Here is a 15,538-nt window from a genome sequence, read left to right on the forward strand (position 1 = left end):
AGAGAGAGAGAGAGAGAGAGAGACTGGTCGCGGTCGGGTCAGTAGAGGATGGCGAGAGTGCAACGAGCGTCTAGTTTGTACAGCGGAGTAGAGGAGGCCGCGCGCTCGGGCGGCGAGCGGCAGCGGCAGAAGCGGAGAAGCGAAGACGCAGAAGAAGAGGCGGAAGAAGAGCGCTTGCAGTTTGGACAGTTGTAGTGTGGTTGTCGGTAGCAATTACGAGCACGGATAGATGGCCGAGTGATAGGCGGCGAGGGCGGCGTGCGCGTGCGCAGGGGGCGCGGACGCGTGCGGCGTGCTCGCCATCGCGGCTGCCATCATCATCTGCTGGTGCGTACGCTTTAGGGAGTTGGGAGTTGTGGCGGCGCTACTCGGGGTGGTCGTTACAGTGGTGGTGGTGTTGTTGTTGTTGTTGTTGTTGTTGTTGTTGTTGTTGTTGTTGCTATTGCTACTGTTCGGACTGCTGCTGGTCCCGTTGCTGCTTACCGCTGCTGCCGCTGCCGCCGCCGCCGAGGAGCCGGCGCTGGGCTGCGGCAGCGGGCTCGCGCCACTGCTGCTGCCCGCGAGGGCGGCGAGTTGGTGGTGGTGGTGTGATTGGTGGTGGTGGTGGTGGTGGTGGTGGTGGTGGGGAGTTATCGCGTCGTGCGGATAATAGGACGATGAGGCGGGCGAGGTACTCACGACGTCGGGCGTGCTGGCTCCGTCGGTGTGCGAGGTGCTGTCGGCGGTCGAACGTGGCCCGCCGTCGAGGCCGTTGCCCAGTTCCGGGGGCTTCGTGCTCTCGCGATCGTCGATCACCAGGTCTATGGGCATCTTGCCTTTCAGGCAGCTGATGTACCGGTGGCAGAAGTTGTCGCACAGCTCGTGCACCTGCAATCACACGCGCCCGACATATGCGCTCATTAGTATTTCAGCACAATCAGGGTGCGGGCATGAAAGTTGCATGAGCGGCGGCCCGCTGCCGCGCTACGTGTAATGCCCGGTGCGAATGAATTGCCGCCGGGTATTTTTTCGCCCGTAACGAGTATATCGGACGCTGCTGCGAGCTCCGTCCGCGGGGGAATTTTTACGAGGGGACGCTTTTTGCCGCCGCGGCTCTCTCAGCTCGCGCGACTTCTTGTGACCGGCCGCCGCCGCCGCCGCCGCCGATTGTCGCTCTTTCTCTCGCATCGATACGGTAGGACGAGTTGTGTTGGCCGCCGCCTCTCTCCCGTCGTCCGTCCGGCTACACACAAAAAATACCCCGAGAGAGAGAGAGAGAGAGAGAGAGAGAGAGAGAGAGGAGAGAGAGAGAGAGAGAGAGAGAGAGAGAGAGAGAGAGAGAGAGAGAGAGAGAGAGAGAGAGAGAGAGAGAGAGAGAGAGAGAGAGAGAGAGAGCGAACGAGAGAGAGCGAACGAGCGAGCGAGCGGAAAAAAGAAGGCGCACACCCAAGACCGAGCTGAGATGAGAGAGGGAGAGGAGGTCTGACCGGTGTCCAGCCGACCAGAATGTTATGTATGCAAATGAGGCCTGACAGGCCTATAGCATCGCAGCCCCCCCGCCCTTCCCCTTAGACCAGTTCCTCCGCGCCGTAGACCCTCTTCCTCTTTTCCGTTGCTTCGCCCGTTTATAACTTTCTCTTCACTGCTGCGGCTGCTGCTGCTGCTGCTGCTGCTGCCAGCAGCACGTACCCATATAGGTACAGCACGCACGCTTAGAAAAATATACACCGAGAGAGAAAGAGAGTTAAAAAGAAGCGAAGCGAGCGCGGTCATCTTGTTATATGTAAATGGCGAGTGAGCCGAGCGCTATATTACGATGCCGCCGCCTTTTGTAAGCCTATCCGCCATTAGATATATTTACAATAGGGAAACCGATCGCCGCGATGTGCTGCGCGGACCAACCAGAGTCAACTGTCAATTGTTCTTTTCTCTTTGGCGAGAATGAAGAATGCAGGCGCGGCGGAGCAGCTTGCGTGTCGGAGGACCTCCTGATAAAGGGATTTATTGCGAGGCACCAGGCTGCGTTACAGGCTCGCCGAGAATTCGGCCGGGTTTAAATGCCTCGTTAGCCGCTTGCCCGAGACTCTAGCGAGGGAGGCGCGATGCGAAGACGAAGCTAGCGAATCGATCGGCCGAAATAAGGAATGGCGCGAAAAAAAGGAAGGAATGGCGAGAGGGCCGAAAGCTCGATCGCTTAGTCCGATTGCCCGGAAAGTTAAACGGCGCGACTTTTCGAAGAGACAGAGCGAGAGAGATCCATTAAAATAAATCTAGCTTTGGAAAAGTTGATGGGCGCGTGGAGAGGGGACAGAGTCGGCGGTGGGCATTATCGGGGCGGGAGGAAGTCATTGATCAAGCACGCGTACGCGGGGGACAGATCGGTTTCGCTTCCGGGAATCCGATCGACTTTTTACCCCCGAGCCCCGAGCCCCGAGCGCCGGGCGCGCCGAGCACGCCGAGGAGAGGATCGCGTTCCATTACCGAGCAAGCCCGCAGAAACCATCGGGCGCTAGTGGGCGCCTCACCCCGCGAGCATCGTAACCGGATACGCGGCAGCATCCCTTGCGCGTAGGCTGACCGGGCACCTGCCGAAAGCACGGCCGAGCGAAGACGCGCCGCTGCGGCGTTGATTAAACAAGTGGGCCGAGGCGAAGGAGGAGCCGCCGGCGCGGCCGAGGAGTGCGTCTCCCGTCGCCCGTCGCGGCCTCGAAAGCGACACTTCCCGAGCCAGTGTCGCATGTAACTCGATATCAGTTCCCATTTCACGGGCGATTTAACGAGCGCGCGCGCGAGGGCGTAGCGAACGCGGCGAGCAGCTCGCGCGCCGGATCAGCGCCGGACGCACCGAGGAACTGCACTTTTCGGATCTCGGACGATTGCGCGCAATCTGCCTCTCTCCCGCTCGCTCGCTCGCTCTCTCCGCTTTATTTTCTTGCGATGCCCTTGCGACGCGCTCGGCTGCTGCAGGAGCGTCGCGCGCTCGCGCGAGGGATCCCGTTTGGACGAGAACAAGAGGAGAGAAGAAAAAAGGAGCACCCCATTCTCCAGCACAATGGGCTCCTCTCTCCGAGCCGGAACGTAATGAACGCATCCGGCTGTGCCGGCGAGGCTCACCTATGCGCCAAATATACGGGCCAAAACCTTCGACGGTCGAGCGGGCTACCAGCGGCGAAAGAGGCGATCGATGGAAATCACATTCACTGTCAAGGACGCTCGCCGACGAACGCGGGCGTGACGGATCGGCTGATTCGTCGTCGTCGTCGGCTGACCGCCGTCGCCGCCGCCGCCGCGCGCCGATCGAACGGTATAATTAAAACGGAGCGCGCGAGTGGTACATGGCAATCAAGACATCACGGGGCAGCGCGGGCAAAAGGCACGTAAAAGGAGACGAAAAGAGAGTGGAGCAGGTACACGCGGAGAAAAATCGAGCGACAGATTGCAAAGGCTCAGCGAGAGAGAAAACCAGTTTTGCCGCGAGCGCAGCGAAGGGAGTTAGCCGTTGGCGAGCCGGCTCGCCATTGGAAAAAATGCGCGATAGATATATATGAACGACGACACAGACGACACGGGCGACACGGGCAGCGGCCGCGTTTTAGGGTCAGTGGAGCTCGCGCTGCTTCTATTATCGACTGCTCGAGCGCGAGCGCGCGGCCATCTTTTCTATTCCCGAGCCAGAGGCGCGTCACCACATGGCGCACTCGAAATATCGGCCCGAACGCGCGCTCCGGGAATCGCCTCGCGGCGCTCAGCGCTCGGTCGCTCGCTCGTTCGCTCTCTCTCTCTCTCTCTCTCTCTCTCTCTCCTCTCTCTCTCTCTCTCTCTCTCTCTCTCTCTTGCGAGATCGCGCGCGGCCGGCGGAGCGCAGGTAATCGGGCTCGCCGACGAGCCAGCGAAATTGCTATGAAATTGGCATGGAGGAGCGAGCGCCGGGGAGAGGGAGAGCGATGGCTGCCGCCTTGGATGGATGTCCGCTGTTTCGTACGCCGATCAATTGCGATCGAGGCGGAGTGTGCCCCGAGGGCAGTGCGCGCGGCGGCGGAGGCTGGCCGGTCTCGTCGTCGTCCCTTATGCCGCGCGCATTTGCATGCTCCGAGCTCGTTTCGTGGCTCTCGGAGTCCGCGACGGCCGACTCGATGCGCGCGGGTAGGCCCGCGCGACAAACGGACAGCTTAATCGCAGCACTTAGAGCGCCCGGCCCAACAGAGAGAAGAGAGCTACGGCCGCTCTCCAAAGACAGAGCTTTCGCTACAATTACGGAGGAAAATTGCCTGGCCAGTCATAACAGTGCTCGCCGGCTCGCTTGCTCGGCCTCAGCTTTCCCAGCAAATTGCAAACTCTCATGCACACGTTTCGCTCGACAGCGACATTTTGAAGGAAAGTTCCGTTACCTTTTCAAGCTCGAGGAGGTGAAACCGGAGTACTTGGATCGCCTGAACCATCTGCAAAGAAAGACAAAACGTGATTAATGGTGCGACAGCAGTACATCCTTAGAGTTGGAGCGAGCATAAGTGCCGCGCGAGCTCGAACGGTGACGAGCGGGGCCCCCCGACGGGCCCCCCGACGAGGCTCGTGCAATCGACGACGACGTCGTCGACGTCGTCGACGCGCCGCCTCCCGAGTCGCTTCGCGTTTAACGTTCGCGCGCCCACGAGCTCCTCGCGGCCAAGTCCAAAGGCGCCGGCATAAATCTCACTCTCTCGCGGCTTCTCCTTACGTGAATCGACGAGCCGGCGCTGCGGTCCCGCGCCGAGCCGTAACTTTCGACGCATCGACGCGCGCGTGATTAATTGAAAACGTTATGAAGGAAAAGCGACGATGGCTTCTTTGCCACCAGCACGCATCTCCGCTTTAATAGCCCTTATTTATTATTCACTTGTCTCGCGCGCGCGGAGCAACGGTTGATTCCTCTGTCTATCCATCTCGTTATCTCTTCTCCTATCTGCTGCCGAATCGTTAATGGCTTGCATACATTTGCGAGCCGATTGCAAAAGTGCTTTCTTCGACTGGAATCGCAGCAGCGTCGAGGAACCAAAGACAAAACGCCCTATCCGAAACATTTTAATAATTATCAGTGACGCATTTAACGCGCGCGCTCGCGAGATATCGACGCTCGCTTCGGCAGCGCTGCATAATTTTTCGATGGCGAAAAAAAGAAGAGACTTTTGTTGCGCGCGCGAGTGCCGATTCAATTAGGCGAGGTGCCGGCGGCGTCGAACTTAATCTTAATCGTTAATTAACATTGTATTTATGCAATTACCGTGCGGAGCCGCCCCCATTATGATTGTGCCAGGCCGATAACGAGCGTCCGAGCTTTTGCCCTTAATTAGATCGCGCTGTGAAGCCCTTTTTCGCGCGTTCCTCTTTGTAATACCGATCACACTTGAGCGCTCGCGTCGGCGGCAAAACAAGCATCCTCCTTCAGCGGCGCTAACTCAATTATTCTAATGAGCACCCAAAGAGAAAGGCAAAAGTAGGTTGCCGAAAAGTCAGAGACGACGCAATGACCTCTTCGCGTCGCGTGTGCGTGATGTTAATTAGGCGCGAGTCGGCGAATCTAAAGGAGAGAGTAAAAAGAAGGAGAGAGAGAGAGAGAGAGAGAGGGCCGCTGGCGGCGTGCGTCGCGACGCCAACTGCGACGAGGGCGCGAGCAAAAGAAAGAAGCAGGTTGATAGAGTGCGAGCGCGAGCGCGAGAGATGGTGTCGTTTATAAGAAGCGCCGCGCACAAGCCTTCTCTCATTCTGTATATGCGATGCATGCGCGAGATTGCGCGCATTTAACACGACGAGCGAGAGAGCCGCGCGCAAACACACATGGCTCGTCGTACTTGCCGGCCGTCCGATCGAGATTAGCATCGTCCGCCGCTGGATATCGAGGGATTCCTCGGCGTTCTCCGCTCGCCTCGCGAAGGAACGATCGCTGTAATCGTCATCCGGCGACTCGTGCAGCTCGAACGGAACGCGACAATGGACGACAAGAAGAAAATGGCGCGCGCAATTAACGAGTCCGCGGCTGTAATCCAGTGATCGCGCGGCCCGTGCCGTAGTCAAAGTAGAGAAAGAGAGGGAGAGAGGCTGCGTATGAATCACGGCATCGATAAGAGAGAATCGTCGCGTGCACACGCTGTCAAGCCAATTGATACAATTAGCGCGCGCGCGCGGGCGCTCATTGAGTCGTTTAAAAGGAAACAAATCGAATCTTCCGCTCCTTTTTCTCCTCCGTTGTCAAGCCGAAAAATGTCTTGCGGTTAACGAGTGAAAAGAAACTCTTTTGGTTGTTCTCTTGTGTTCGCTAATGTTCGATGATTTAGCGTGGCAGCGTTCGATACAATAGTCGGAGCCCATAAAGAAATCACCTGCGCCATCCTCTCTGTTTTTTTGTCTCTTAATGTATAATAACAACAGCCGGCCTCCAATCCTTTATTCCTCGGAAATTTCTTCTGTTATGTAGCCCGCCGGGCGCGGGGTATTATCCCTTTTTTTCTATTTACACGGCTGTAGCGTACTGTATCAAAGAGCTGCGGGCGAAGTGATTTACGGCCTCATAAATATATTTCCTCGACGCGCTCGCACTCGACAATCGCATGCCGCGTTACGATATCCTGGAGCAACTTTTTGGACTGCTCGCGCGAATCGATCAAGAGTTTTCGGGGCACGAACGGTCAATTTCACGATATCGACGAGGCTCCGAATCTCCCCCCGTGTCCAAGGAAAAGCGCCGGTAGAGGGATTTTAAGCCGATCGAAAGGGCTGTGTAAGCGAACGGCCGGTTTATCTTTCGCACGCCCTTCCCCTTCCCCTTCCCCCTTTTCGACACGCCAACGACAATATTTGAATACTGTTAGACGACAGCGCCCCTTCCGCAACTTCCGCCCATTGCGTCGACGACAAAGAAACTTCCGCGAGCGGAAAAGCCAAGAAATCTGGCCGAAGAGGCAAAACAACGTCGCAGGATAGGAGGACTGTATAAGGAGATAACATTTACTTGCACGGGCCATCAAACCACCGGCTCGCGCGCCTCGGGATCCAGTGTCTTAATAGCCCAAGATTTATGGTCAAGCGCGACGTGTGTAATGCAGCGCTTCTAAAACCATGTACGCATCGGGCATAATGCACTCTATTCGACTTGATGCGCGAACGACGCGGTGCCCTATTCAAAAAAGCGACGACGTAAAAAGGAAAACAAGATGCCCTCTACAGAATGAAGAATACATTTTTTTATTTTCAGAGGGCAGCGGCAGGGCATTGTTATAAAACACGCACTCTCTCGGACTAGAGGCAGTAAAGTGTAAACAAGCAGGCCAATAAAAATAGTAATAAAGGCCAGCGGCCGAAAAAGGGTGTGTGGTCGAGAGAGAGGCGACTTTACTGCGCGCACCTGCATTTTTGCGAATATTTCGGGACGACATTAACGTCTTTAACGAGCCTCCCGTAACAAGCCCAAAAAAGAAGGACTGCCTCTTTCCCTCCCCTACAGCTCCTTTCGTTTTTTTTCGTCTTCTTCTTAACCCAGAGACATAAACCTCCGCGTATATGTATGTACGTATGCATAATGCCAGATAACGGCGGCAGCGGCAAAAAAAAATGATCGGCTCGTGGATCGTTAATTAAGTTTGGAAATTGCAGGAAACATAGTGCTTGAGGTGCGCGATGTATTTAATTAATCAGAGTGCAGAGCAAAGTGAGTGAGAACGCGATCTCGTCGTAAAAAGCGCTTGAAACACGAAACGTCAAAATGTGACGCGGGTGCGAGAAACCAAACTCGTTCCAACGTCTTGGATTGCTAATATGATGCGAGCACGCACCAATGCCACAGAGATCTATCTAATTTGGCAAACGCCGAAAATACAAGGTGGCAAAATATATAGTGTTACACCTGTGTGGCCGAAATATTGTGGTGCAGACGCTGCCAAAATAAAAGAATACGCTTATCGTCGACGACTCTCGAATAATATCCTCGAAATATCCTATTTCATCCTTACTTTTTTATGGTACTTCGTAACGCGTACTTCAAACGTACACACTGCACTACACTCTCTCACGTATAGTCGTATGAATATCAGTTTACTTCACAAGCAAAAAATCGACGTCGCATTTACATCTGTTTTGTAGCATTGGGAGAGAGAGAGAGAGAGAGAGCGAGCGCGCGCGAGGAAGGAAAAAGCACGGCATGGGAAAGGTAAAGTTAAATACCGCGAGATGATGAGTCGCGAATGGCCTTTAAGAGTCAACGGCCAATGATTGCGTGCAAGCCGAGATGGATGACACGCGCTTCTCTCCTGCAGCAGCATCCGATCCTTTGCGTCGCTCTTTTTTCTCGTGCTAGGATATCCTCGGTTTCACAGGATACCGTTACCAACACAGAGATTCCAAGCGCAGAGAGAGAGAGAGAGAGAGAGAGAGAGAGAGAGAGAGAGAGAGAGAGAGCTATACTAATGCCTGCACTGCTCGTCGACCTTTGGATATGGTTATATTGCAATTCTTCCACGCCACGTATAACAAGTGCACAAATCTAACTTCTTTTTAACCAAGTCACGTGGGACGAAGAAGTCGATTAGCATCTCATTGGCTGTTTCGCTCATGCTAATTTTATTTAAACGAGCGCTTATGCATCCTCCTCCTTTCGTACGCGCGGCTCCACACTTTTGCTTGCTTTGCTCTCTTCGCCGCCGACTTTCCGAAGATGCTGCTGCCTGCCACTACGTCCCGAATACATCCGCCCACCTAGTGCCGTGTCCTCGACGACTCTTCAAACTCGAGTGCCCTCCTCTCGCGCCCAACCGCTTCTTTTTTTAATATTTGTATAGAAAACTCCGGCAGCTTTAACTTGCCTGCTCATTGCAAACTCGCGTGCGCGCGGGACAACATTTTTGACAAATATTGACGAGGCTTCTTTTTTTTTGGAACGAAAAATAAACCAGTCTTACAACGGTGAAATTGAAATACCAATCGTTAAACTCAATCGAGCGAAAGACAAATTTACCTTTCCGCAGCAATAAATAGCAATACGTGACTATCGAGTGGTTTTTAGAGAATGATTAAAAGTACATTAACGCGACTATGACAGCATCAATCTGTGGGGCACCGAAAGCAACGAGGCGAAAGTAAACGAGCGAAATTCAAAAATTGATGCGTTCTCCACTCAAGGAATAAGGCTATAAGGTGAGCAGCTGTCGGAATTTCCTTTTGGTGTTTGATCGCTCGACTGTAACGAAAGCCACCCTTGAACGTCGCAAGACCCTCGACACGAAATCTTTTGCGCGCACCGCTTGGAAAATGAAATTAAACGCGAACACTGGAAAAACCATGCACCAACAGATGTCTCGGCTCCTTTTTTTCCTTCTTTCTCCATTGAGCGGCGTCAATCGTGTGAAAATTCCTAATGATCGCGTGCGCTGTGGTTATTCTCTCTCTCTCCCTCTCTCTCTCTGTTCGTACAATCCGAGTCACATATCGGAGAAGTAATCGCGAGTCGACTTTTCCGTTCTGCAAAATGATCGGCAAAAACCTTTGTAGAGAACAAAGGCGAGCACGGCTGCAGCGGCGCGGGGATGACTGCTCGCAAAAAGTGCGAGACGCGCACGTTACGTGCTCCCCCCCCCCCCCCTCCCCCCGTCACCTTTACGATAGCGCGCCTTCAATGCTCGTAGATTGCGATTAGCCACGGACGTAATGAAGCTCTGCCCTTTCTCTTAGTTGTCTCTTCTTGCCTCGAACGCTTGTCTCGGGACTCGTAATGCCGCGCGCTTGAATATGCGCCGCGCACGAGTTCGCCGGAAGTTTTGCACATAAGCTCAGGCGCGCGCACAAGTACATGCATACCTGCTGGACGAACGCGTCGGTGCATAAGAACATTTTCATCGTCAGAATAAACAGTGACGCAGCGCGAATAATTAGGCGTACTTGAGACTCTTTGTTTAGATGACTGTTAGTGATCTTTAGAGAGAGAGAGAGAGAGAGAGAGAGATGCGTGGATCAACTCACTACAATATATCTTATTGTCAACTACATTTAGACTTTCCGTGACACTTGAATAACTTGCTACCGCAACTAATTTGCTTGTTTTCCTCCCCATTCTTCGTCCAGTTTTTCAAAAAGCCAAATGTATTCTCGGGGGAAAGTTTACACCTGCAATGCGGCCGTCGCAGCGCGAGCGCTTAAAAACAGAGCATTTCTCCTTTGAATTTTAGATGGCTAAAACTCGTGTGTTTCTGCAGCATCATCGCGAGGTGGATGCATTATGCAACAACGCCGCTACCATTTACATATAGTGCTCTTCCGATGTATTTTAGGTGAGCATCGTTTTTTTTTTCCAGCTGCTCCTCGCTGCCACGTCTTCCGTCATCTCGAGGTCGTGCGCAGCGCTTGCAAAACAGCAATTGACGCTCGACGCCGCCGATAATGAAATAATAAAAGACTTCTTCGCTGCGCGTCCTGCGATCGTGGTCGAACGAATATTATCGACCGAGCGTAACGCGAACTACAGCGCTGCCTCGATTACAAGCGCATTCGCGAAAATACAGACTGAACGACAGCGCAGTAGGAGCGCGCAACGTACAACTCCCACGTTCCCATTTGGTCGCCGGGAGGACGTGCGGCGCTTATGCTCGCGACTCACTCGTTAGCCGAGAAGCCTGCTCGGGCGCCTCTTATCACGGAAAAATATATGACGTCCGAAAGAAACTCACCAGCGAGTCCACCTCCGGGTCGGCGATGTAGTAAGGCTTCTCTTGTCTGATCTGCAAAACGAAAAGGAACAGTTTGAATAATTAGAGCAAGCGATGGCATATAGGAGATAATTGGGCTGTATACAGGCGGGACGCGCGGCTTTTGTATGTGGCGCGCGAATATGAGGAGGCCGATACTATCGCCATTTCCTTGGCGTGTGTCCGTCTGGCTGCTTACGTGCAGCTTTTAATTGGGAGGAGGAGGGCTGCTGACCCTGCTCGCCGCGTCTACCTGCGCCTGACCTCGCCTCTCGTTTCATGCTCCAAATGCAATCGTCTCACGTTGCGCGAGAACGATCCTCAACAAATACATAACGTTTGCTTCGCCGCCCTGCAATACACTTTCGCTCGCAGAACGCCTATGTCTCGGAGCTTCCTCTCACGGCTAATTAATTTCCGTCTCCCCCTCTCCCACTCCCTCGCTCTCTCTCTCTCTCTCTCTCTGCCCTCTGCCGCTCTCTCGTTTTATCCCTCGAGCACATCTCTCCACGTGTGTTCGCGGAACGTTAACTCGCTCCCGCAGCGGAGCGAATGCCAAGAGGCGCGCGAGCCTCAGCCGCGAAAGCCGCGGAGTGCTTCCGAGCTCTTGCCGAAACGCCTCGGTGGATTGTCCCACTCCTTTCCCCGTCGGTCGAGTAGTCGATAAAAACAAGAGAAGAAATCATCGATTGCTCGATCGCCAGGCTATTTGCGTGCCGCCTTCGGCGTCGTTAAACTCAGCTGTTTCCTCGCAACAGGCTCGAGCGAAAAAAAGAGTCCCGGATTTCATGATTTCACGGCGCTGCACATGTTTGTCGAGGAGTCGAATAGACAAATGCGCGCCCTTGTAAAATTGTGAGCTGCAGCAGTTTGCTAGCCCGGCGCTTTCTCTTGGACAGTAAAGCAATAACCTTTGGAAAATCCCTTGGAAAATCTGGTGGCTTTCTCTCTCGCCTGGCCGCCAATCCGTCAATGCTCGCTGCCACTATACCTGCATCCTAGCTCACAACGACGGTTATGGTCGTGGATGAAATCCAGCCGCTGCGCTAATCTACGCGAGGGCCTTCTTGCCGCAATTCAATTAGATGTGGCAACAGGGAAGGTATGGGCCTCGTAAATTTCTCCGCGTTCTCGTTCTTTCTTTCACTGCCTTGACAATATCTGCATTTTCGATCTTTGCGAATATCTCAATTTCTCTCGACGACGCTACGCGGGACAGCGAGCGAGAGAGAGCGAGAGAGAGCGTTTAGTCACGTATCGCGCTACCCATTTCTCGGCCTTGTTGACATTGTCCTTTTTTCTCCTTGCTTACGGAGATCAGTGAAGCGCGACAACTCCAAAAAAGCCGCTCGGAGCTTTTTTCCCAGCTGGCTCGGTTCGATCAATCAAGAGTTAATCAGGTACTGATTGCCCGATTAGACGGGCCATTATAACAGATTAAAAAGAAACGGAGTGGGCATTGAATAATCCAACGAGCACACGTTCGTTGTTCAAAAGACCGTCAGTGTGCCGCGCGCGTCTCTGTCGATTAAACAATCATCATAATAAGACCGACGCGCAACGATCGCTTTTTTTCTCTCTCGTTTTGTCATCGCCGCGGACTAAATCGCAAATAAAGCTCAATCTCAGCTTTGGTCGCACGTCGTAATTTTCTATTTGCGGCTCTCTCCCGCTCGCGCACATGGCTGAACGTGGGTCGCAGGATGACACTATGACGCGGTCTATTCTATCAGCCTTGGCCAGCGCAAGACTGATCTAGAATCGCATTATAAATTGGCGCATTGCGCGGAACGTAGGTACGTCCATGCGCCCACGTAATTAGAACTGCACCTGGTTTTCTCATCGACTGAAGATCTTTTTTTGGAGCCGATTGCGTAACCGATTTCTTAGCTTTTTTTCGTTCACGGGCAATAAATAGATAAACTGAGCGAGTGAGAGAGGAAGCCGACAAAAGCGACATTCTCAACGTTATCGCGGTTATAATAATCCGGCTTTGCGCCTGTTTACGCTCTCTCTCTCTCTCTCTCTCTCTCTCTCTCTCTCTCTCTCTCTTCTCTTCAGCTGCGAGTCTTTGTGAGTGGAGTCTTGTGGTGTTATCGGGGGCTCTCATCGTCCGAAACTTGTTTCTTTTCGCGCCTCGTAGATTCTTCTTTTTGTCTTGATCGCAAGAGTGAAAGCGTTTTAAAAAGGAGCATTTAAAGGAGCGAGCGAGAATAGTGCCGTTTTAATGACCTCGATATATCAAAGGTGTAATTTATCGAGAGAGAAAGAGAGAGAGAGAGAGGGAGAGTGACGAGATAAGGAAACAAGAACGATCGTAAGCCGTGTGACGACCTCAATCGAAGCCAAAGCAGGCAGTAAAGTGTAGCTACGCGTCAGGAGAGTGGAGAGTTCATAATCGGCGGAGAGTTTGGCTTTGGCGTCTTGTCTAGCAGGTAGCAGCTAACTCTTGGGTAGCGCGAGCGAGCCGGCGTGTCGTGAACATTAGTCAGGCCGTCAGTGCGGTCCAACGTTTTACGAGGGTTTAATGCCCCCGAGGTGCATTCTAATTGCGCCAATAAATCCCCAGCGCTCTCTCTCTCTCTCTCTCTCTCTCTCTCTCTCTCTCTCTCTCTCTCTCTCTCTCTCTCTCTCTCTCTCTCTCTCCCTCTCTGTCGCCTAGATGCGGAAATATGCGCTGCAGCCACCGCGTTTCCACTAAACTTACTGTACCTCCCACTTTTCACATCTGATTCTTGGCCAAAAGACACTTCCTCGGCTAGGCACACGTGGCTTGAACGACTGGCTGGGCTGGCGCTTTACGCGTAGATAAGATACTGAATAGATTTTCATCGCGGGTTATCTTGGCGCGGCGGCGCCAACGATATTTTCCTGTGTTCGTTACGCGGAATAAAAAAAGCAACAATTTGATGGCGAGTGCGCAGACAAAAAGACGTTTGCTCTCCCATGGTCTTTCGTTGGCGCGAGCGTCCCATTCCACACACACACACACACACACACACACACGCGCGCGCACACGTATGCATGGAGGCAGGCCGTTTTGACAATGCTCTTTTGCCAGTTTGAAGCTCGTCATTGTTCGATTGCGCGGCGCGGCTCTGGCTCAGCGGGAGAAGCAAAAGTGGGGCGAGTGCCAAGTAAAAGAAGGGCGAGCGAAAGGTGTACTCTCGGCCTGCGCCTGTACGTACGTGTGTAAGTGTACTGTAGGCCTAAAAAGAAGAGAAGCGAAGAGAGAGAGAGAGAGAGAGAGAGAGAGAGAGAGAGAGAGAGAGAGAGAGAGAGAGAGAGAGAGAGAGAGAGAAAGGGGCGCAACAATGCGCGCAGCGGGGCACCACGTGTGTCGAGCGAGCGAGAGACTCGCAAGCGACAACGAACGGCCGACGAGCGGCGCGCGCGGATAATATGGTTGACCCGCTGAATAGATCAATTTACAATGGCTAGAAATGAGCAGTCGTTTTTGCTCGCCTCCTCGCTCGCATGCTGTTGGCCGTGTTTCGTGCCCGGCGATCTCACGTGCCGCGATCGGTGCCGCGATCGGTGCCGCGACCGGTGCCGCGATCGGTGCAACGATCGGTACCGCGAACTTGCCGTTGCAGTTGGAGCGCTTCGCTCATTGTGTTTTTCGAGTTGTTTGAACGGTAGCCAATTACTTCCTCGCGCCATTTCATCATAGCTCCGAAGGGAAACAGCTCGTTTAAAATCCGCCAGCTCGGGGGCACGCGTATGCCATTCGACGACTCACATTTTATTATTTTACGAGGCTCATCAGCTCTGATTGTTGTTGTACGTGGCGCATGATCGTAGCCCGCGGCCGTGCCTAGACAAGCAAACACGGCGAAAGGCCTAACAACTGGAAGGAGGGGAGGGCGAGAGATGGGCATTGTCCCATGCGAGGTGAAAGGTGTGCGGCTTTCGGCTGCAAATGGACATGCACACGAGCACGCACCCCAACGTCGAGTTCATGCTCGACGCATGCGTGCACGCATGCGCACTTAATACAGCTGCTCGCGATGCGAAATAACGTGGAATAATCCGCGGGGCCTTTTGTCGAAAGGAAAGGGGCGGCCTATATCTCGCCGCGCTATCGAGGCAGCTTAGCGCCTTTAAAACGTCCGCAAGAGGATTGTCACCTGCTTATCTAAATTCCCAATGCAGCGAAACCCCCTTCGACTCTCTTTCTCGCAGAGTACATCAACCCCATTACGGCCCAACTCCAACGCGGAATTTGTGGATAGCTAAGGAGCGTACAATTAACGTCGTTTCAAAAGACACGTGAAATCGTGCGGAACGTTAATTTCACTGACAAAGAAGAGATTAGTGTTGATTCAAGATAAGATTATAGCGGCGTCGGCAGTGTGCTCTAAAAGTACCTGTCAATGAATTTGAATAGCAAAATTGTGGAAAAGACAAGTGTAGCTATTGCGTGTGTGCGATCGACGCCAGCAGGCGACAACAGGCCCGTGCAACTTTTTCTCGGCTGCAAATTCGAAAAGAAGCTGAAGTTAAGACAAAAACTCGACGTCGTCAGCGATGACATAACAACCGCCATTATGTCTACGGCGCTGGATAAAACCAGCTGCAAGTGGAAAACAAGGCAGATTTTGGATTCTATGATTCAACGAAATGCGTGCTACGTGTGTGCGAGCTCTGCATTGCCGATAATACCGAAAACCAGACTGATAATAATTCAACTAATGCGATAATTGAGGCATTGCTGCTGGTTGTAACTGAAAATTTGCTGCTGCTGCTGCTGCTGCTGATACTCAGGCGCATATATGCTCATATCACGAAACACTCATTGTTTATACATGGAGCACTGATAAGTCGAGCTGTTAATGCCTAGTTGCTTTTGAATA

At 53.1% G+C, this 15,538-nt stretch overlaps 1 protein-coding gene across 1 annotated transcript in view; it reads right to left on the minus strand.

The window, feature by feature from the left end:
• LOC131674455 (homeobox protein homothorax-like) overlaps positions 1–11,679 on the minus strand; it is a gene marked incomplete at its 3' end in the record, with an annotated part of 109,782 nt that extends 98,103 nt beyond the window's left edge. The window contains exons 1-4 of the mRNA XM_058953151.1: positions 11,674–11,679; positions 10,665–10,715; positions 4,368–4,418; positions 679–867 (exon numbers count right to left, since the gene is read on the minus strand). Of these exons, the coding sequence (XP_058809134.1) occupies positions 679–867; positions 4,368–4,418; positions 10,665–10,715; positions 11,674–11,679 (297 nt within the window). The remainder of the gene's footprint in view (positions 1–678; positions 868–4,367; positions 4,419–10,664; positions 10,716–11,673) is intronic.
• Between the last annotated feature and the right edge of the window lie 3,859 nt (positions 11,680–15,538).

The sequence above is a fragment of the Phymastichus coffea genome, unplaced genomic scaffold (genome assembly GCF_024137745.1).
Source record: "Phymastichus coffea isolate CEN01 unplaced genomic scaffold, Cenicafe_Pcof_1.1 PCOF00245, whole genome shotgun sequence".
Lineage (NCBI taxonomy): Eukaryota > Metazoa > Arthropoda > Insecta > Hymenoptera > Eulophidae > Phymastichus > Phymastichus coffea.